The 22474-nt window shown below is 39.0% G+C and overlaps 1 protein-coding gene across 2 annotated transcripts in view; it reads right to left on the reverse strand.

The window, feature by feature from the left end:
- Positions 1 to 1142: 1142 nt before the first annotated feature.
- Positions 1143 to 22474, reverse strand: part of LOC127621106 (SAP30-binding protein-like) — a 28363-nt gene continuing 7031 nt past the window's right edge. Inside the window, exons 2-11 of one of the 2 annotated variants that reach the window (XM_052094563.1) lie at positions 19768 to 19889; positions 18064 to 18108; positions 14495 to 14537; positions 12852 to 12940; positions 10358 to 10449; positions 9503 to 9563; positions 9055 to 9106; positions 8659 to 8717; positions 7693 to 7777; positions 1143 to 1957 (exon numbers count right to left, since the gene is read on the reverse strand). In XM_052094563.1, coding sequence (XP_051950523.1) covers positions 1779 to 1957; positions 7693 to 7777; positions 8659 to 8717; positions 9055 to 9106; positions 9503 to 9563; positions 10358 to 10449; positions 12852 to 12940; positions 14495 to 14537; positions 18064 to 18108; positions 19768 to 19889 — 827 coding nt within the window. In that variant the 3' untranslated portion in view covers positions 1143 to 1778. Of the gene's footprint in view, positions 1961 to 7692; positions 7778 to 8658; positions 8718 to 9054; positions 9107 to 9502; positions 9564 to 10357; positions 10450 to 12851; positions 12941 to 14494; positions 14538 to 18063; positions 18109 to 19767; positions 19890 to 22474 lie in introns of both variants that reach the window. The other variant, XM_052094562.1, reaches the window with a different exon arrangement.

The following is a 22474-nucleotide window of genomic DNA, read 5'->3' on the forward strand; positions in this document are numbered from 1 at the left end:
TGAGTTAAAACATAAGAATTGTGTTTAAAAATTAATTTGAACTTGTTTTCTAAAAAGTTGGTTTGCCCTTTACTGAACTGTATTGCTTAAAATTTATGAATTATGTTTTAGTTTTAAAAATTCATTAGCATTAATTAAATATATAATTTATTCTAAATTCATCATATGTTCACCATTTAAAGATTACTCAATTTAATTTATTTTTGAGTGTACCAACTGAAATAAGAAAAAGTCTCTAAAATCTCTTGACCAATGGATGTCTAGATAAGGATTTTAAAAAGATAATTTTATAGAAATCCCACTCACAAAAAAATATTTCTAGCTGATAGATTCTAGACTTAAGTGTAACAAGAAAACCTAGTCACCACAGAAATTTCCATGTCTTTAAGATTTTGTTCATTTTTGTTAATTTCCATTATTTTCTAAGCCTGGAAATGTTAAAATTGCCTGATATTTTCAGGGTTTCTATTGGAATCCTGTATAACATAGGCCACCAGAGAAATTACTTCTCAAAAAATTTGGTCCATTTTAGGGGTAAGCTGTCCCAAGTCAAAAGGTATCACCAACACATTTTCAGTGGTGGTTTTGAAATATGACAAAGAGACAGTTTGGACTCCTTAGCTTGAAGGAAGGTCTGGAAGGCTTGAGTTCAGAATGGAAAAGGTTACGTGTTGGTATAAATCAAAGATCCACCTGGTAAGCACAAAACCATCTTCCAAGTTCAGAATCCAAAAAAACATTCCTCAACAGTGTTCAACACTGGCTGACATCACATCCACACTTTCATCATCTCATTAAAGGTGATGTGTGTAATTATTTTCAGATGCTAAAAAATATTATATGTAGAGAAAATATAAAGTAAACAATTTGTGGTTGTTTTTGCCTGAAAATAATTAACGCTGTGGCACTATGAAAATGTTGCTTTAATCAACCCAACAAAGAAACATTAGCCAAGACAATGGTGTGAGATTGGGGCGGGAATTCTTTTTACCAACCAAAGGAAGACAGGGGAAGTGTTCAGTGTTTGTTGATGCTGGTGGCACAAAAATGACACACTTCACCTTTTAGCACTGCAAGTTCAGTAATTAATAATAAAAAATAAAAAAAACAACAAGATATTTTCAATTATAAAAAAACCTTTATTTTCATGGTACTGTGCTATAGAGAAGGCATTGACTTATTTTAATATGTACATGTATTTAAAAAAAAAGACCTATTTGCATTTCTAAAATGAAATAAAAATGTAGAATGATGCAATGGGGAAAGAAACTGTAAAAAATGAACGAATGGAATTGAAAGAGCTACTTTTTCTAATCATAAATACATAATCAAATAGCCCTGATCTGTTACTGTTGTATTAATATACTACTGTATACTCATGTGACAGATGATTAATTGGTGATCTGTGTGTAATGACCTCTCCCAAATCTTCATCGACATAAAAATGGAAAATATAGATAGGCATAACTGATCAGACATCTATTAAACACAGAATGGTTACTAAAAGGGAAAAAAAAATAATGTTCGACTCAAATCTGTTTGATAACTTTTACATAAATGGATTCAGTAGAAAACGTCTAGGCAAAGACAAAGTTATTTCAAACAAGAAATGAAAGCTTCAACAAATATCAGACAAATGCTGAACGAAATAGTCAAAGTTTGTGTTTGACTGTCTCTGAGCGGTCATATCAGGTATATAGAAATAGTTGTCAGTTAAAAAAACTTGTTGAAATAAAAAAAAAAAAAGGAGCAGGATTTGTAGAGTTTGCATGGCCGTGTCATTGCTTGGCTTTTTTGAGAATGGGTCCCAGAGCAGAGATGACTGTAGTCTTGGTGCCACTAGTGGTTGTGGTCACAGAGACGACTCCAGGGAGGGTGGCAGTGGTGGTGAGGAGGGCAGGTTGTGCCAGGGTCACCGGTACTGCGGAGTCCCACTTACTCTTCCTCTTCTGTGCATCTGCTGAGATTTAATATACGCGTTTAACAAACTCTAACTGTTACTGTTGGTCAGCAGAAGATGCAGACCAATAATAAAGTTAAATTTTTTATCAATATTTCTGCCGATTGGTTATTGTTTTTTTTTCCTTTTTATTAATGGACATACCAATAAACAGTAAATCTAAAGGTGGTACTTCAAGCTTGAATTGCTCTGACGGTTGGCATATACCTTACTATGCTCCAGGGGTATGATTAAGTGTAAAAATTTTTATTTTTTGTACGTAATTTTTTTAACCAGAATTAATTGCACTGGTCCACCCATACAAATAACGTGTTAAATGAACAGCACTAGTTTTTATTCTGGTAGTCTAATGATTATTTAATAATTTAGTAACAATTGTAAAACAACATTAAGCAATTAAAAACTGGTTCTACACACAGATTATTGGATCAACATAATTGGTCAATCTCTAGATAGCAGTAGTACTAACCAAGAAATGTCTAGTGTAGAGGTTACTGCTGGATCATACAATATAGAATTATTAAACAATATCATGATCATAAAATGTCTTACAAATTGTGTCGGAATGACCCACCCCTCCCTCTCATCATTGTCGCCCTGCCTCTTAGGGCCATCTTTCAGCAAGGCTCATGACGGGAGAATGGCAGGAGAAGAGATGAGGCGCATAAGTAATAAGCCATATTGGGGTAGCGTTTGATGAGGCTCACCTGAATTGGACAAGTATCCCTGGCTGCAGCTTGCAGAACGGGGCAGGGGAACACAATCGTGCATGGCTACACGTGTCACCCCACCCATAACTTACTCTCATTGGCTCGGTCAATGAGAGTAAATAGTTTTATTTTTTATTATAGTGCTGTGGCTTGTAAGTAATATGAAATTGTGTTGTACCTCACGGTTCATTGCAAATTGATGTAGTAGGAGTCAGACTGAGCAGCCTGTTGTTGTTTCAATCGTGCTGAAAGTGGAGAGCAAAATTACTAATCCTACTATGGCGAAGATTCAACTGTAATGCGGTCTTAATCAGTGTAGAAATAATTAGGAAAGATAATTTTGATTTAATGCTATCACTCATAAGTGACTGTGTTTTACCTCACGTGTCATTTCAAACAAATATAGTAGGACTGATGAACAAAATGTGTTGATGTGTCTGCGGTCATTCAAAACTGTAAATCAAAAAGTTGAGCAATTTAACAAATTATTTTTTTATTATGCATGGTTAGAGAAATTAATTATGACAAATTATCAAATATGTTCCTTTTTTATATCACCATAGAGTGAAAATGAAAAAAAGTGTATCAATGTTGTTGTAAAACATTTTAATTTATAACCCAACATACGTGTTATGAAAACCAACAGTGTCATCTATTGTAAATTACACTCCAATTCTCACAAAATAGTTCTAAAGAAGATGCTATATTAACAGATTTTCAAATATCCTAATATTGGGGAACAGACTACAAAAACCCATGCTGTCTGTTTGTTCGTTAGTGCAATCATTCGTTCACAAGGCATGTGCTTGTATGCAACGGGAAATTCTTGAAAAAAATGAGAGCATGCACGCACTTTTAGTCTCCCCGGTTTTGCCAAAACAGCTAATCATCATGAGTGATTATTTTGCATGATTAATAATAGATTCTTTCATTGACCTAGTTTGTTTTATGCATGTCTTCTATATCTGCTCAATCTACCAATTACTCTGCATTTTAGGAATTTTGTTATTTTAATGCATGCCATCAACAATAGCAAACAAGAGGCTGATGAAATGATGAAAATTGTTATACCATTCTTGATAGTTGCAGTGCTTTTCATATTCTATATTGATTCATATTAATCTCTCGTCCTCACTCCAAAAATGTGCACTCCATTATTTTGTCGTTTTGCAATCGACATGCACACAGAAACCAACACCAGTCAATAATTAGTAAGTTACGGCAGAAAATAAGGAATACTGCATGAGGCATACAGGCTATAATGTCTGGCTTAAGTACGTAACGAGGGGAACGAGATATTGTCACCAAGTCTGCACGACCTAGCTGAAACCTCTCTACAATAATGGCAATTCTAATATTTGCTATGGTGTTTGAGCACTGCCCTTAAGCTCGAAGATGTCCGCTATAAAAGCGGGCGCACAAACACCATTCCTCAGGCTAAAGGGCCAAAGAGTGCGTCGCTCGCAGCTCAAAGAACTCGAGTCTTGTGGTGCGGCCAGCTTACGGAATGTCTTGTTCCCCTCATCTCAGGGAACCGAGGTTACATACGTAACAGAGACGTTCCCTTATGACTCAGTACACTTGACATTGAGTCACTAATGTGTCACTAATATGACACATAAGGGGAACAGTGTCCCATCACGCCGCAATTCACAACATAAAATTCCAGAGAGGAAACATGATGCAGCAGACCCTCGGGATGACGACCTACATGAGTATGCCACAACATATGTGTGTAGTACTCGCAAAAGGGCATAACAAATGCAAGGACTGATCCTAATCTGAATTAAATGAAGGGGGAAAATCTTGATGGTGAACCACCTGCGCTCTGAAGGGTGTGGTTATAACCTTAGGGACAGAGCCTTTTCTGGGTTTGACAGTGGTTTTGAAAGACCCGTACCAAACTCCAGACATGAATTGTCAACAACTTGTGCTTGCAAGTCACCAACCCGTATTGCTGAGGCCAAAGCCAGCAGTGATGCTGTCTTAAGAGAAAGCACACACAATTCAATAGTCCAGAGGCACAAAGGGAGGCCAAGCGAGTACTTTTAGGACAAAAATAGGCCCGACGCCGGGGCTGTAGCCGGTGAGTGGGATTTAGCAGCCCCGCTGCCAAGGAATTAGGATTAAATCATGTTTTCTTATAGAGGTGCCGGTTTCAGGTGCGTGATACACAGTTACAATAACTACATTAACTTGGAGCATAGATGGAGTGAGCCCTACATCCGATTGCTCTTAAGAAATGCATGAATTTCAAGTATGGGGCAGTTCACTGGGTCTTTACCGTGTGAAACAAAAAGTCAATTCTGGCTCATCTGCTGTGCTCCGTTAAAAGGCCACACATGAATTCTATGCAAGGGGATGCCAAACCATGCCTTGTGTTTGAGAAAGAGATATCTTTTTTCAGCTGTAATTCTATGGAGGCCTGTCCAGCATTTCTACCATCTCCAGAAACCAGGACTGATTGGGCCATTTTGTCAAAATTAACAGAACCATTTTCATCTCCACTCGGACTTTGCTGATGACAGAATGGAGGTGGCGCACCAGGGGAAAGCGGTTGTGCATAATGTGTGGGCTTTGAAGTGGGAAAGCCCTTATTGAAAAAGTCTGAGCGTCTCGTGTGTGCACTGTACTCTTTTAGCAACATGTGTATGTTCATACATGATACAATGCACCGCTCACCATTGAGAAGCAGTTGTGCATAATATGCAAACTTTATTGCATATGATTAATGTGAGACACAGAATGTTGAACAACAATATTCCTTCCCCGACAAACAGCAATGGGGAAGAAGGGAACAGCATTGTGGGTCAGGAGTGTTTTGCTATGCAAAGGGGTTTTTCCCATCTGCACGGGGGCTTGCACTGAGGTGGCTGCCTTAGTTTGGGCCAGGGCTTGCGTGGCTCGGCAGGGACACTTGCTGGTGCTAAGGCAGCTGGTGTGGGGTTTTTACCCAGGACAGAGTGGGAGCGAGCCGGTTGTGATTAAGTACTGCTCCATTCTGGCATAAAATGTCTCATAGCCTATGAATGTTGCTGAGTTGTGACGTAGCGCTCAGCAAATCTATCCACAGAGCCCTGAAAAGGCCAGCTGGAGACACTGGAACATGAAATAGAGCAACTTTTCCTGTATCACACATTTCCTTGAGGGTCAGCAAGATGTGACAATCTAAAAACGCCAGCTTGCTCATTGACTTGCCAATGGCCTGTGCAGTGAGTTGTCGCTCCGAAGCGGTGCAGAATTTTTTTAACGTCTCTGGATCATAGCCTTGCTCGTTCATTTGTTTGAGAAGCTTAGTTTGGAAAATATGGAGCAGTCATCACATTGAGTGCTGAACCAGTTTGGCCAGACGTCAACATGGCTTAGAAAGATGAACCAGACGTGGTTTCCAAGCCCTGCAAATCATCGAGCAGAGAATTGCCGCTACCGCCTCTTTCAGGGGAGGTAGTTGGGCATAAGTTTTGTATTCCCTGTGGTCCACTTTATTGAGAAGAGTAGAATCACTCTGCGAGCGAGCCGAACAGGGCGCGCGCCAGGATTTTATCAGCTCATTATGACCTTCCGGGAAGAGCAGGGCAGATCTGTGGGACTTGGTTGCTTGACGATTGAGTCCGTCTCTATGAGAACTGTCTCTGTGTGGGTGCGGCCCAAACAGTGAATGCAGCTCTCATGCTGATCTGACGGCGGGATGTGTAAATTATATAAGAAAACACTTACGGAACAACATCTTTAAAAAGACGTGAACACTCTTTTAGTTAATATACACACACACACAAAATAGCTTATAAGGATACAAAACTTCTGCCAAAGCAGCCAATTTACCTGCGAAGCGGTGCAGCTTCATGACTTAAAGGGCGGGGGTCAAACACCATAGCCAATATTAGAATTGACATTATTGTATAGAGGTTTCAACTAGGTCGTATAGAAGGACACTCCCCCATATGCGTCAGCTTAGTGATGCAATGTCAAGTGTACTGAAGGGAACTGTTCATACTGTACTGACATACCTGTGCATGAGCACCAAACACAAAAAATGCATATACATGATTTTCAGTTGTCAATTTTCAAATCAGTTTCAGCCTTTTTAAATCCCGAATTGTTTCTCACTTTTAACGTAGGATAAATCCATGGAATTTAGGATTGAATATCACATACAAGCACTATAATAAAATTATGAATTATATATAGTTTCAACCATTCGATATCTCTCAAAAAATTATAACACACCAGCAACGACAACCATACCTCCAATCATGTATGTCTATGTAAGCTGAACGAGCCAATGAGACTTATGTCTCAAATGCGGGGTGACACGTGTAGCTCTGCCCCATACGTAGCCCCACCTTATTCTGCAGGCTGCAGCCAGGTCCTTCTCAAATTGGATGGCGCCTCAACAACGCTGCCATAAAAACACTGTGCGCACCCCTTCTCGGCTTCCATTCTCCAGGTATGATCACACTGGCATGGGCAGGATCAGAATGGGTAGGGTTCGGCCGAGATAGATGGGTTGTCGGACCGGCTTCTTGGAACCCAGGTGCAAGTTAGATGTCTCGCCAGTGAGGACAGCATGCGCTACGGTCTAGAGGCCAGGCTGCTTTCCTCTCTCACCTGCCGCGTCCATGGGAAGACAGGCCGCCAGTGATGCTGCTGCTCTCCCAACCACCCACCTCGGACACCACTCATGCCTGGGCCACTCAATGGACACATCCCCGACCTTCACTGAGAGGATGCCAGAACCCCTTTTGTTTTGGACACAATTTCCCCCTGGACACTATTTGCTCCATTTTTGGACATTTTGTGTGTATTATTATTTCCAATAAATGCCTCTCCAAGGCTTGATGTCACACCCACTGTGTCTGTCTCTTGCTTACTCCGCCACATCATCTTATTTTGAAGTGACACTAAGAGTTAAGGATTTTACTGACTGTTGTAGTCATTTATAAATATGGAGTAATATAATTAGAGATTAATTGCACAATATAAAGCAAACATTAGTAAAGTTATGTCTGGAGCCAATTGTACCTGTAGATGAGGCAGTTGTTGTATTTGTGGCCATGGCCGCCGCATTAGTAGTGGTGCCCTTTTTGGTGCATGTCACAAACTCAATCTAAAGACAGAGGAGTAAAACAAACATATGAAGAGGATAAATACAGAAACTCATGTTGAAGCGAGAAAACTTTTTAAATAAAACCAACACGTTTTGGAAAACATGCCTTCATCAGGATTACCAAGATTAAAAGAAAACTTATACAGAGCATGTATTTGAATGCAAACAAGGGTAAGATCCAGCCAATGAAGTGAACAAGATTTATCATCAGTCACCATCACAACATATCAGATCACACCAATCTCAACTGGACCAATTAGACAATTAATTAGGAAAAAAGTCAATAGTAAAACCACACTTGATTACTCATCATAAATAGCAATTCACAGAGAACAATTATGTACAAGACTTTTAAATACTGTTAAAAGCTAATACATATAAAAATCCAATGCAAAAGAAAAAAAAAATTAAATCGTAAACATTTTCACTACCAACTCTTCATTCATTCCTAGAGGAGATAAACGCTTAAAACAAATCCACAATGCCTCACTTTTCTAACTAATATGGTCCATGTTACCACCTTTTACAGAAGGTTGTATCTGTTCAATACCCAGAAACAATGGACAGTAAATGCCCAGAAACAAAAGGGAAGACATAGGGTGGTTAAATTCCTTAAAGTGCCTTGCTACAGGGTTAGTCAAATCCCCTCTTCTAATAACATATTTATGTTCTATACAGCCTTTGAGGGGGTGGGTAGTTAGCCCCAAATTTGTTCCATCCATGCACCTATTTTTTGGTGAAGCTGCATAAGACTCATTAACCAGCAGTAAAGAAACATACACAGTAAATATCCATGAGGTTGTGGCTTATACAAACACCCATTACAACATTTTCAAGTTACTTCTGATTTTGTATAAAGTGGAGTGCTGCAGGGCTCTTACCTTGGTCCTCTCCTTTTTGGCTTTTTCCAGCTTGTCTATTTCCACTTTCTGAGCTTTGGCTGTGGACAGTACACAAATGATTAATAATAGCCCTACGAGTAGAAACGTCAACCTAATTTTCACTACCTTTAACACACTCTGAATTGCATCCAGCTGCTATTTCTACCTCAAAATTATAACTGAGCCTTTCATTTTGCTGGTGTATAAGGGTGTGATATTTGTATATTAGGTGCAATATTTGTATTTGTTTATTTGTAAATCTGTAAATTATATAATCGTGTTGTCTGAGATGTGTGTGCTGAATGTATCGTGCTGTTACCAAACACCAAGAAGAATTCCTAATACATATATATGGTGAATAAAACAAATTCTGATTTTGATTTAAAACCGAAGTACCTAGTGCCTCATAATAGGAATCCTCTGACCAGCCATGGGGGTCAAACATGTCCTGTGGAGAAGTAAATGCATAAGGTTACAAAATCATCTAACAAATCAGCAGTTAAATGAGAAGTGTGTAATTTTTTTTCTATCCCAGCTTAATCTGCAAAGACCATTAAAAATGAAGTCACAGTTTAAACACTGGGACTTTGTGGCGCTATCAAAAAATGTATTCATAGCAATATTGGCTCAACAAATGGTGTGAGTTTGGAGTTAAGCTAGCTTTCTGTTTGACCAATGGCAGATGGAAGTGTTTGGAAAAACCTGTTAGCAAATTATTTTGCAATTCTGTTTTGGTGATGCAAATGGTACAAAAAATACACACTCCATCTTTAAGCTTCAATTTGTTTGACTTCAAATCTGCAGTTGAAGTTAACATGGAATTTCAGGAAAGTATTACACTTACTTTTGGATAGTTGGTTCCAAGTTCGTCAATGCCACAGAACTGGATTAGCTTCTCATAAATACTGTAAACAAACACACATGGTTAGATTGCAAGCCAATATAAGAATTCCAAAGATAATTTGATGTGTTTTGTCTGGTGGGCAGGCACGTGCACACATAGACATCAAAGGGGGCTTGAGCACCTGCCCTTTTTCTTCCTCGAGAGAATGTGCCCTTTTTTCAGGGGTGCTTTTTTTTTTTTTTTTTTTTAAATAAACGAAAGAATGAATATATATATATTTATATTAGAGCACAGCTTCCCTGTCAAACAAATATATTTATTGAATAATAATCAAAATATCAGGGCGGGAGGTGAGACTTTGTCGAGCCCTCCCTCTCTGCACATCAGACAGGCAGGCAGCAGCCCCTCCCATCTCCTATCCCAGTTGTGTTTTTCTTGGCTTGTGTGGAGGTGAGTGGTGATGAACAAAAGACAAAATGTCATCGCAATCTCCACATTGATATGCAAATTAGGCGGTACCTAATTAATAGGTGAATAGGATAAACAAAATAACTATATTATTTCAAAGTTAAAGACCTTTTGTTGTAATAATATCAGCTGTTGCTGTATTTTTGTATCATTTTTAACAGTATTTTATTCTAAATATATACTTGAAACTAGTAGCATAGAAAACGTGCATATTGTGGCATAATTTCCTTTGCTGCTGCCTGCTCTTGTGATAAACCTAGTGAATACTAAATTTTTTTTAAATAAATTATTATGAGAAGTGCCCTTTTTTCCCCCACTTGTGCCCCTGCCCCCCAACATGTCTGTGCACATCCCTGCTGGTGGGTCAAACGATTGTTATCTTCAAACCTTGGGTTGCGGAACTCTTTCTTCTTCTGAATATGTTTGTTCGTATCGAAGTCTTCATGTTGCTTCCGTTCATAAAGTTTCATTATCTTTTCCTAAAAACAGAAAAAGTTAATTATTTCTCACAATCGATGCTGATATTCAGCCCCAGTTTGTGCACGATCCTTTTAAGCCATATTTGAACATTTATCAGACATGGAGACTTGTGACTTTGTGACTTGGACTCGAGTCGACTCGAGTCGCTATTTTTATGACTTGTGACTTGACAAAAAATAAAATACTTGAGACTTGACTCGGACTTGGAAGTTAAAGACTCGGGACTTGACTTGAGACACGGAGACTTGAATGACTTCAGTGTTAATCACATCATGTTTTCAGTTTGAATATAAAATATATAAATTATTTTAAAAAATAAAGTTGATCCAGCTGGAGCGCAGGCTGAGAATAGTTTTGTCATGACTGGATCACGACACTATAGGCTATCATCAGCCATGCCCTCTCTTACCTTACGCACACCACGCCCACTTAGATCCGATTTTCTTAACTTGTAATGAACCCGAAACATTCCTTAAGGTTTGCGATTTTAACAAGCCAGCAAAATTAAAGTATGAGCAATAGTATGGTTAATACAGTACTGAGGCTTGCCTTAGCACTGAACAATTGCATTCATTTTAGTGTTGATGTTAACTTCAGTCCAGTCTAAAATGGGCACAACAAAACTAGAAGAAAAAAAACTGAGTCGTTTTACTCCAAAGCATGTTACTCTCTGAGATGCTATTCTTCTGACCACAATTATACAGAGTGGTTATCTGAGTTACTGTAGACTTTGTCAGTTCAAACCATTCTGACCATTCTCTGTTGTCCACTCTCATCAACAAGGCATTTCCATCCACAGAACTGCTGCTCACTGGATGTTTTTTTGTTTTTCAAACCATTAGGAGTAAATTCTAAAGACTGTTGATTGTGAAAATCCCAGGAGATCAGCAGTTACAAAAATGCTCAAACCAGCCCGTCTGGCACCAACAATCATCCATGCGATTATCTAATCAGCCAATCATGTGGCAGCAGTGCAGTGCATAAAATCATGCAGATACGAGTCAGGAGCTTCAGTTAATGTTCACATCAACCTAGTTACACCAGGAATGCACAATCCCACCATCAGTGCTCAGGCTGTCCGCAATAGGCTGAGAGATGCTGGACTGAGGGCTTGTAGGCCTGTTGTAAGGCATTTCCTTACCAAACATCACCGGCAACAACTTTGCCTATGGCACAAACCCACCTTCTCTGGACCAGACAGGACTGGCAAAAAGTGCTCTTCAATGAGGAGACATGGTTTTGTCTCATCAGGGGTGATGGTTGGACTCCAGTTTATCGAAGGAATGAGCATTACACCGAGGCCTGTACTCTGGTGTGGGATCGATTTAGAGGTGGAGGGTTCGTCATGGTCTGGGGCGGTGTATCACAGCATCATCGGACTGAGTTTGTTGTCACTGCAGGCTCTCTCAACGCTGTGTGTTACAGGGAAGATATCATTCTCCCTCATGTGGTACCCTTCCTGCAGGCTCATCCTGACATTACCCTCCAGCATGACAATGCCACCAGCCATACTGCTCGTTCTGTGCATGATTTCCTGCAAGACAGTACTGCCATGGCCAGCGAAGAGCCCGGATCTCAATCCCATTGAGTATGTTTGGGACCTGTTGGATCAGAGGGTGAGGGCTAGGCATACCCCCCAGAAATGTCCGGGAACTTGCAAGTGCCGTGATCTTGACCACGACGAGGTTACCCCAAGTGACTCTACCCTCCCTAGCAACTAGGCCAATTGTGTTGCTAAGGAGACCTGGCTGGATTCACTCAGCCACACCCTGGATTCAAACTCGTGACTCCAGGGGTGTTTGTTTTCGTATTTTTGAATAAAATAAAAACACCTAGGACATTTTCTTGACAAGTTTCGTGGGAATCATCGCACCACTTTTTTTTTTATTTTTTTTTATATCACATAAATTAGCTGTATGTGTGTAGACTTCTGAATTTCTGTTTGTCAAAAACGAATAAGTTCAGACTACTTCATGGACATAACTCTGCAAACAAGGTAGAATTGAGCTCCAGATTATCCTTATTACTAGCTACAAAAAAACGTTAGAGAAAAAATAACAAATAACTCTTGGATTTGATTAATTGCAATGAATGTCGAAACATTGTCAAATGCAATGACTTGTTCTTATTTTGGAGCTCAATGCAACAGACTGATAAAGTTTTTTGCACAAAAATGTAACTCCCGGAAATGACAGAGTGCCAATAAGATTTTAATCAATTTTAGCCCGCTCTTGCCCTTTGTGTGTTTATCAGACAGGCTGTAGCCCATGGACATGCCGCCTTTGGCTGAGACCGGCTTCTTTCAGAAATCAAGCAAATTGACAAGTGTCAAGATTTGTCTCAATGGACACAATGGCAAAAGGTCAAGAACTTCTCAAATGAAAGACAGCAGCCACCTCACCTGCAGATGACTGGAACAACGCCCAGGTGGTTCGGGAGGAATTTTGATCTCATCAGGAGACATGTTCCGAACCTTCTCGGAAAACTGTGCTGTAAAGAAGAAAAATACCAAGTTACATTTTACAATGCAGTATTTAATGGGAAGGCCTGTGTATATATTATATTACACATGGGAACCTGTAAAACAGATATATACTGCAATGAATGGAGTCATTATAATAAATCAGTATTTTAAGTCACGCTGATAGTTGTGGGTGTTGTGGCTGGTTGCTATGCCATTGCTAAGCTGTTCTAGAGCACATTTCTCTTCTATTACTAGGGTGTTCTGGGTGGTTTCTTGGCCCACTCCAAGTCCACTCAGTGTAGGTAGGTCTATGGAATTTTTTAGTCTGATATAGTCCGATTGCTTAGAAAATGAATAGCACACTACTTTGAAAAAATGTCACATGATTTGAGGTGCCATTCATATTCCAGGATAAGTTTAATACTTACCATTAGGGTTTGCTCAAATCCCTAACCTAAAGTATGAGCAATAGCAATAGTGATGCTTGCCTTGCCAAATTAAACTGAATAGGCCTAAATAAAAAATGTATACCAAAAGTGAAAAAAAGCAGAACTTTCCAAATCACAGAAAAAACATTCTGCATTCAACTTTAACCTCAAGCTATATTTTATTTTGTATTCATAAAATGACACTGATCTACTATTTCATAAGCATTTGCAGGAACATTTTGTCATTATTATTTCCCCAAACTAGAAGTCTTCCCCAAACAGTCTTTTGAAGACATCTCTGGAGTGAATTACCAAGAAATGGAATTTGTGGTTGTGCATGTATGCTTTACTGTGAACACTATTCAGGCTAAAGAAACAATAGAAAACAGATATAAATCTGAAGTGTGTAATTTCTGTGGTTTCCTAGCACCACTAAACGGAAATGGGAAAATAATGATTGTTTACATTGTTTTTCCATTATTAGAGTGGTTTCCTGAACACACCCTCCATCTCAGTTGCCTCCATGTCTAAGACCATCAATCCACGCATCGTATCAAGTGGCTTGTTGAACGCGTTACCACGGAGACATATCGCGTGTGGAGGCTTCACACTATTCACGCACAACTCACCACGCACCTCACCGAGAGCGAGAACCACATTATAGCGACCATGAAGAGGTTAACCCAACATGACTCTTCCCACCCTAGCAACCGGGCCAATTGGTTGCCAAGGAAGCCTGAATGGAGTCACACATCATCACCTGGATTCGACCTTGCAACTCCAGGTGTGGTAGTCAGCATCTGAGCCTGAGCTACCCAGGCCCCTTAAAACTATTTTTTTGTAATACATTTTTAGCCTTTAAAAACAAATATTCGAATGCATCAAAATAATCTGCAAATTACCAATATAATCAATAATGACAGCGAGAGAGGAAATCAGCAACGTTATATAAAAGTTTATTAGAGAAATTACTGATGCTGGCTCACTCACTTCCTGGTTAGGGTTAACACACACAGACGCACACAACGCACACGCACCCTCTTGGCTGGGGCGCAAATACACACCAACACCCAAGACTGCTTCAAAATCAAAGAATTTTTCAAAAGATTTTCTGCTGAAGATGGTGAAATTATTGTTTAATTTGATACTCACCAACAAGCTCTTGGGGGTCTTTGGTCTCCCATTCCTGGATGTCCTATAGGAAAAGAAAAGAACATACATACACAGGCATAAGCGGAAATCAAGAATACATTGAAAATTCACAATAAGTCTGTTCACTTCAACATGTACATCCACATGAAACAGAAGACTAAGGAGTACACCGATATATACAGAGCATCCGGAAAGTATTCACAGCGCTTCACTTTTTCCACATTTTGTTATGTTACAGCCTTATTCCAAAAATGTATTAAATTCCTGATTTACCCCAAAATTCTACAAACAATACCACGTAATGACAACATGAAAGAAGTCTGTTTGAAATCTTTGCAAATTTATTAAAAATAAAAAAACTTATAAATCACATGTACATAAGTATTCACAGCCTTTGCTCAATACTTTGTTGAAGCACCTTTGGCACCAATTACAGTCTCAAGTTTTTGCATATGATGCTACAAGCTTCATTTTTCTTTGCAGGACCTCTCAAGCTCCATCAGGTTGGATGGGGAGCGTCGGTGCACAGCAATTTTCAGATCGCTCCAGAGATGTTCAATCGGGTTCAATTCTGGGCTCTGGCTGGACCACTCAAGGACATTCACAGAGTTGTCCCGTAGCCACTCCTTTGTTATCTTGGCTGTGTGCTTAGGGTCATTGTCCTATTGGAAGTTGAACCTTCGCCCCAGAGCGCTCTGGAGCAGGTTTTCATCAAGGATGTCTCTGTACATTGCTGCATTCATCTTTCCCTCGATCCTGACTAGTCTCCCAGTTCCTGCAGCAATGGTATTGGCAAGGTGATGAGCGGTGCCTGGTTTCCTCCAGACAAGACGCTTGCCATTCAGGCAAAAGAGTTCAATCTTTGTTTTATCAGACCAGAGAACTTTCTCATTGTCTGAGAGTCCTTCAGGTGCCTTTTGGCAAAATCCAGTCAGGCTTTCATGTGCCTTTTACTGAGGAGTGGCTTCCATCTGGCCACTCTACCATACAGGCTTAATTGATGGAGTGCTGCAGAGATGGTTGTTCTTCTGGAAGGTTCTCCTTTCTCCAGAGAGAAATGCTGGAGCTCGGGTTCTTGGTCACCTCCCTGACTAAGGCCCTTCTCCCCCGATCGCTCAGTTTGGCCGGGTGGCCAGCTCTAGGAAGAGTCCTGGTGGATCCAAACTTCTTCCATTTAAGGATGATGGAGGCCACTGTGCTCATTGGGCCACTGTGCTCATTGGGACCTTCAATGCTGCAGATATTTTTCTGCACCCTTCCCCTGATCTGTGCCTCAATACAATCCTGTCTCGGAGGTCTACAGACAATTTCTTGGACTTCATGGCTTGGTTTGTGCTCTGACATGCACTGTTAACTGTGGGACCTTATTTAGACAGGTGTGTGCCTTTCAAATTCATCCATCAAAATTGTGGAGCACACAACCACTCTGAAAACACTGTAATAATGCACTATCACAATAAAGACAGGAGAGTGCAGCGTGCATAAACTTTGAAGCGAACAAACTACTTTATTTCATTAAATGGCAGCCCTTTGCGGTTTAAGAATAGCACAAGGTCATTTTGTAATGTCTATTTTATTTCAGTTAATTGTGTAGCCCTAACTGTATGTAAAAACAATCATGCCAATAAACTGAAAATTAAAAAATATATATTCCAAGTCTTCTGAACTCTATAGCTTTATGAAAAGCGGACTGTTTTTCAAACACAGCTATTATTTGTCTTTCATAAGATCTGGAATATAGCAAATGAAATTTGGACTAAGTATATGACACTTTTGTTTTCCCAGCTAGACAGATGTGGTCATTAAGAACAAAATTGTATGGAAAAGAGCCGTGTAAAGATTCTTCAAAAAGTCTCCTTTTATGTTCCTCAGGAAAAAATAACAGCATACAGGTTTGAAAGGACATGAGGGTGAGATAATAATTACAGAATTACATTTTTGGTGAACTATCCCTTTAACACACAGTCAAGAACAAATATTGACTGAATAAATACAAAGCTTAACTTATTAGGCAACATCAGCATTTAGCAATCGTTTTACTTGGTTACAATCATTCATCATTCGATTGCAAAAGAATGTTGCGATAATCAGATGTGATTTAGTAAGCATAAAGAACGTTTTTCTCTTAAATTATGAACCATCAGAAGCTACTATTATGGTGAAAAAGCAATTTCAGTGCATGAAATAACATGCCTCTGCAGTCCTTCACAACTCTGCGGCCTGAATTTAGACACCTAAGATTTTAGATTCTCATTAAAACTAATAATGACACATAGTGCTCTTAAAAAAACATTTGAATTTGTAATAAATATTACATTTTACTTACAAAAATTATCATGGTTTTACCATATTTTTGAGCACTACCATGATGGCACTTCCATGGTATTCTTTGAATTAGGGGTACTATGTATTTACCAAATACAGGAATTTACCAGTGTTATTAAAGCTACAGTTACTACAAACACCATATACAACAGAATACAAATATTGCTGTAAAACAGTAACATGGTACAATGGTTTTGCCAATAAATATTACCACAATACCATGGCACTACTACTGATATAATACTTTTTGTAAGGGTTTAAAAATTAAGGGAATCTGAAAACTGAGACCCAGGTTGTTAAACGCTGAATGAATGTGTAACATGAAAGAAACCTTTCAAAAGAGAGCTGAAATTAGATAAATTGGTGAGAAAACACTATGGGCATACAGTATTGAGCTCTAGGGGTAACCATTGATGATGAGCTAAATTTCACACACCACTTCTCAAAGACTGCAAGATCATGTAGATTTACACTCTACAATATCAGAAAGATAAGACCTTTCCTCTCTGTACATGCCACAAAACTGCTTGTTCATTAACTTGTCATAACTAGACTGGACTACTTTAACGCTCTCATTGCAGGCCTTCCTGCATGTGATATTAGACCTCTGCAAATTATCCAGAATGCAGCAGCACGTCTGGTCTTTAATGAACCAAAGAGAGCACGTTACAACACTCTTTGTCTCTCTCCACTGGCTGCCGGTTCATGCACGTACTAAATTCAAGGCCCTGATGCTGGCATACAAAACAGTCACTGGGTCTGCTCCAGGAATGACCTTCCCAACTCAATCGGTGAAGCTGACTCACTCTCTATCTTCAAAAAACGGCTAAAAACAGATCTTTTCCAAGAGCACTTAACCAGTCACTTAAAAAAAATAAAAATAGTGAACAATTCTTGTTACACTTAAATCTGTTTTGTATACTATTCTGATGAGTGAAACTTTGTAGTATGGCACTCTTCGTACCACTGTCTCCTTAAGATGATTCGCTTATGTTTTCCTCTTTTGTAAGTCGCTTTGGATAAAAGCGTCTGCCAAATGAATAAATTTAAACGTAAATGTATTGACCTAAAATGTCCCTTCTCTGCAAGTTAAAAACATGTTGTGTCCCAGTTATGTTGAGTCCTTTTGCACTTGGTTTGAGACCAATCATAACTTTACAGAAAATTGTGGGAGGACGTGTCTTGGATTTGATGCTCTGAACCCCTGAGCAGTCAGGGATGGAATTTAAGGTGGGGTCAAATACCTTCACATCATCTTGGACTTGCCCTGAGTCTGACGACTCCTCTTCCTATAAAAAAAAAAAAAAAAGCACAGGGTTATCAGTCAAAATATCACAGGAATCCACTGGGTGCATAGACCTCTTAAAGGGATAGTTCTGATTTTAATCAATGTCTTTTGAAGCGTTTGAATAAATTTTGGGTGAGAACAGACGAAAATGTAAGTAATTTTCGTTGTACATCTTGCCATTGTAGTCTCTCGGCAGGATTATGATTTAAATCTTGATTACACTTCGTAGTGCTTGACACATGCACAGAGTTCTAGGAAGTATAATCAAGCTTGAAATCAAGTCTGCAGATGTCAAGATGTATAGTGAAAAGGTGTTCTATTTATCTGTTAAGGATAAATATAAGGAGTTATATTTTATCTGTTCTCACCAAAAATCAACTGGATCGCTTCAGAAGACATGCACTGTAGTTTTATGGAATACATTTATGCTACCTTTGTGATTTTTGGAGCTTAAAAGTTTTGGTCACTTGTACGGACCTACAGAGCTGAAATATTTTTCAAAACAACCTTAGTTTTTTTCAGCAGAAGAAAGACATTCATACACATCTGGGATGGTGCGCAGGCGAGTAAATGTGGGTTAACTATTCCTTTAAGAAGCTCACTTTATAAGCTAAACATTTGTCTCCTCTTTAGTACTTTTGAGTAAAAGCTTGCAGAGTGTGGGTACATATTATTATAAACTGTTTAGATACATTAGATAATGTGGAAGAAATCATAATATGCAAGGCTGTGAGCTTCAGTGCGCCAACTGCCACATGCTCAAACTCATATACAAGGGCTCCCCCTTGTGGGCAAACATTGATACAACCACACAAGGGACTCAAATATAATGTATTCAAAAAGTAGGGGAAAATAATTAAGGTATAATGTACTGTCAGCTGGCTATTATAGCAAAAATTGATCCCAGGACGAAGCAAAGGGTATTGGTTTCACCATGAAGGGATTTCTTTTGTGATAATTTCTGGCTGACTGTACATGGTTGCACTTTTATAGATTAAGTTGAAATCATTGATTTGCATCTCCTAGTGACTCCTAGTTTACAAAACTATTTGGCCACTCAATGTCATGAATGAATCAAGTATTCTTTGCAATCAAAATATGGTTAAAAACCAGGGTATGAATTCTAAAGAAGTTACAAAGTAATAATAAGAATTATAGTAAACAAAAATAAATAAAAACTATCAGACATCCAGAGTAAACCAAAGTAGAATACACAATCATTCCCACAGAAAAAGACCAAAAATGGGGGAGAAAGAGGAAAAGGAACATTTTCTTATTATTTATGTCGTCTCAAACTCGTATGACTTTCTTTCTTATGTGCAACACAAACTAAAAATTGTTAAGGAATAATTATGTCTTTCTACTCATACAATACAAGTCAATGTCCTTTTTGGAGCTTTAAAGTTTTGGACCCCATTGAATTGCTATGGATATAAACACATCATATATCCTTGAAAAGGATATTTGTTTATTTGTTTGCATTCCGCAGAAGAAAGAAAGGCATAAGAGTTTGAGAAGGCATACGGTTGGTTAAAAGATATTATGAGAAAATTATCAATTTGTGGTAAACTTCTCTGTTAAGATGTAGCCATCCGATGCTATTAATGCATTGTGATAATTAGAGAAAACCTCAAATTGAAAGTGAAGGTGAAAATCTGACCGAATTTCTGGTGCGGTCATCACTGTCCTCATTCTCTGAGACCTTCTCATCTTCTTCCTCCACGCGACTAATGTCATCCACTCCATAACTGGCCGACACCAATCCGCCATGGGATTCTGATTCTGACAACAAATATTTACACTTATTATCATCCTCTATCAGGGACAAATATGCACATTGTAATGCAAAACTTACTGTTGGTAATTTCCAGTTGTGGTTATCATCTATAATAATTTATGTATAATATATCATTTTATATTTGCATGTATACACAAATATTTATATTTATAGCCAATGCTTTAAGACTGGCAAGTTATTTACATTTGTATGCCTTAGTTGAGTAAGCACATTAATATATCATCAACTATAATTAAATCAATCAAAATATCTACCTTTACAAACAATTCACCATGGTAACCATAAATTTACACCCAAATGCCATACTAGTACAGTTATTGTTACTGAGGTGACAATAACACCATAATAAATTAGCATGGGATCTCTTTTAAACAGTCTAAGAAGCTTTCACAATTTTTGTCATTTTGCAACATTTCGTTTTACGACAGTGGTGGCCAATACAAAGAAGCAGTAGGCTAATACGAATATTCGTAACTATGGTATTTTGGCAGAAACTATTATTATCATGATACAGTTTTTGAAAGGGTAATTATGGACAAATCAGCATTCTTGTGTGGTTTATAGCAACAAACATTTAACATGAGTAACTTTTTTCTCGTATCTTGACAGGAGAGGAGACATTTTTAAATATTTTTATCAATAGGCATAAGTATATGGCACAGACATACACTCACCTAAAGGATCATTAGGAACACCTGTTCAATTTCTCATTAATGCAATTATCTAATCAACCAATCACATGGCAGTTGCTTCAATGCATTTAGGGGTGTGGTCCTGGTCAAGACAATCTCCTAAACTCCAAACTGAATGTCAGAATGGGAAAGAAAGGTGATTTAAGCAATTTTGAGCGTGGCATGGTTGTTGGTGCCAGACGGGCCGGTCTGAGTATTTCACAATCTGCTCAGTTACTGGGATTTTCACGCACAACCATTTCTAGGGTTCACAAAGAATGGTATGAAAAGGGAAAAACATCCAGTATGCGGCAGTCCTGTGGGCAAAAATGCCTTGTTGATGCTCGAGGTCAGAGGAGAATGGGCCGACTGATTCAAGCTGATAGAAGAGCAACTTTGCCTGAAATAACCACTCGTTACAACCGAGGTATGCAGCAAAGCATTTGTGGAGCCACAACACGCACAACCTTGAGGCGGATGGGCTACAACAGCAGAAGACCCCACCGGGTACCACTCATCTCCACTACAAATAGGAAAAAGAGGCTACAATTTGCAAGAGCTCACCAAAATTGGACAGTTGAAGACTGGAAAAATGTTGCCTGGTCTGATGAGTCTCGATTTCTGTTGAGACATTCAGATGGTAGAGTCAGAATTTGGCGTAAACAGAATGAGAACATGGATCCATCATGCCTTGTTACCACTGTGCAGGCTGGTGGTGGTGGTGTAATGGTGTGGGGGATGTTTTCTTGGCACACTTTAGGCCCCTTAGTGCCAATTGGGCATCATTTAAATGCCACGGCCTACCTGAGCATAGTTTCTGACCATGTCCATCCCTTTATGGCCACCATGTACCATCCTCTGATGGCTACTTCCAGCAGGATAATGCACCATGTCACAAAGCTCGAATCATTTCAAATTGGTTTCTTGAACATGACAATGAGTTCACTGTACTAAAATGGCCCCCACAGTCACCAGATCTCAACCCAATAGAGCATCTTTGGGATGTGGTGGAACGGGAGCTTCGTGCCCTGGATGTGCATCCCACAAATCTCCATCAACTGCAAGATGCTATCCTATCAATATGGGCCAACATTTCTAAAGAATGCTTTCAGCACCTTGTTGAATCAATGCCACGTAGAATTAAGGCAGTTCTGAAGGCGAAAGATCAGGAGGAGATGGTCCTGGCACTTGCTGGACACTCTGGAAGAAGTCCTGAAGCCTTCTTCACTGCAGTTGAACCTCTCTGCTTGAAGTTCTTGATGATCCGGTAAATGGTTCTTTCAGGTGCAATATTCTTTGCAGCAATTTCCTTGCATGTGAGGCCATTTTTTTGCAAAGTGATAATGGCTGCACATCTTTCTTTAGAGGTAACCATTGCTAACAAGAACATAATGATTGGAAGCACTTCTTCCCTCATTTTATAGCAATCGGTCTGCTCTTATATCAGAATAATGGAGTGATTTCACCTGACTAGTACTCGTTCACACTTTCCCAGGTGCTGCTGATATGATTAGTGAAATGATGTTGTCTGGTCATTTTGTGCCAGGACCATAAACAGTGAAATCTGGGTTTTTGTGAAGTTTTTTTTAAGAAGTAAATTTTTGGGGGGCAATGAAGCTTTTTGCAATTATTTAAAATGCATCTGATCACTCTGCACAATAATCTAGGAACAATGTGAATCAACATCACAACAACTGAAGCAGAAACATTTGCGAAACATCTGGGATGGACTATCCCTTTAATAAAAGTTTGTGTTGTAGAATTATGCATTTTAAATGCATTCTTGACTATTTTAAATCTTTCATGACTGAAAAGTCATGGGACATGTTTTTCACCATATTTTGTAACCCAAAGGCTCTATACACTCACCTAAAGTATTATTAGGAACACCATACTAA

The sequence above is a fragment of the Xyrauchen texanus genome, chromosome 27, assembly GCF_025860055.1.
Source record: "Xyrauchen texanus isolate HMW12.3.18 chromosome 27, RBS_HiC_50CHRs, whole genome shotgun sequence".
In the NCBI taxonomy this organism is placed as follows: Eukaryota; Metazoa; Chordata; class Actinopteri; order Cypriniformes; family Catostomidae; genus Xyrauchen; species Xyrauchen texanus.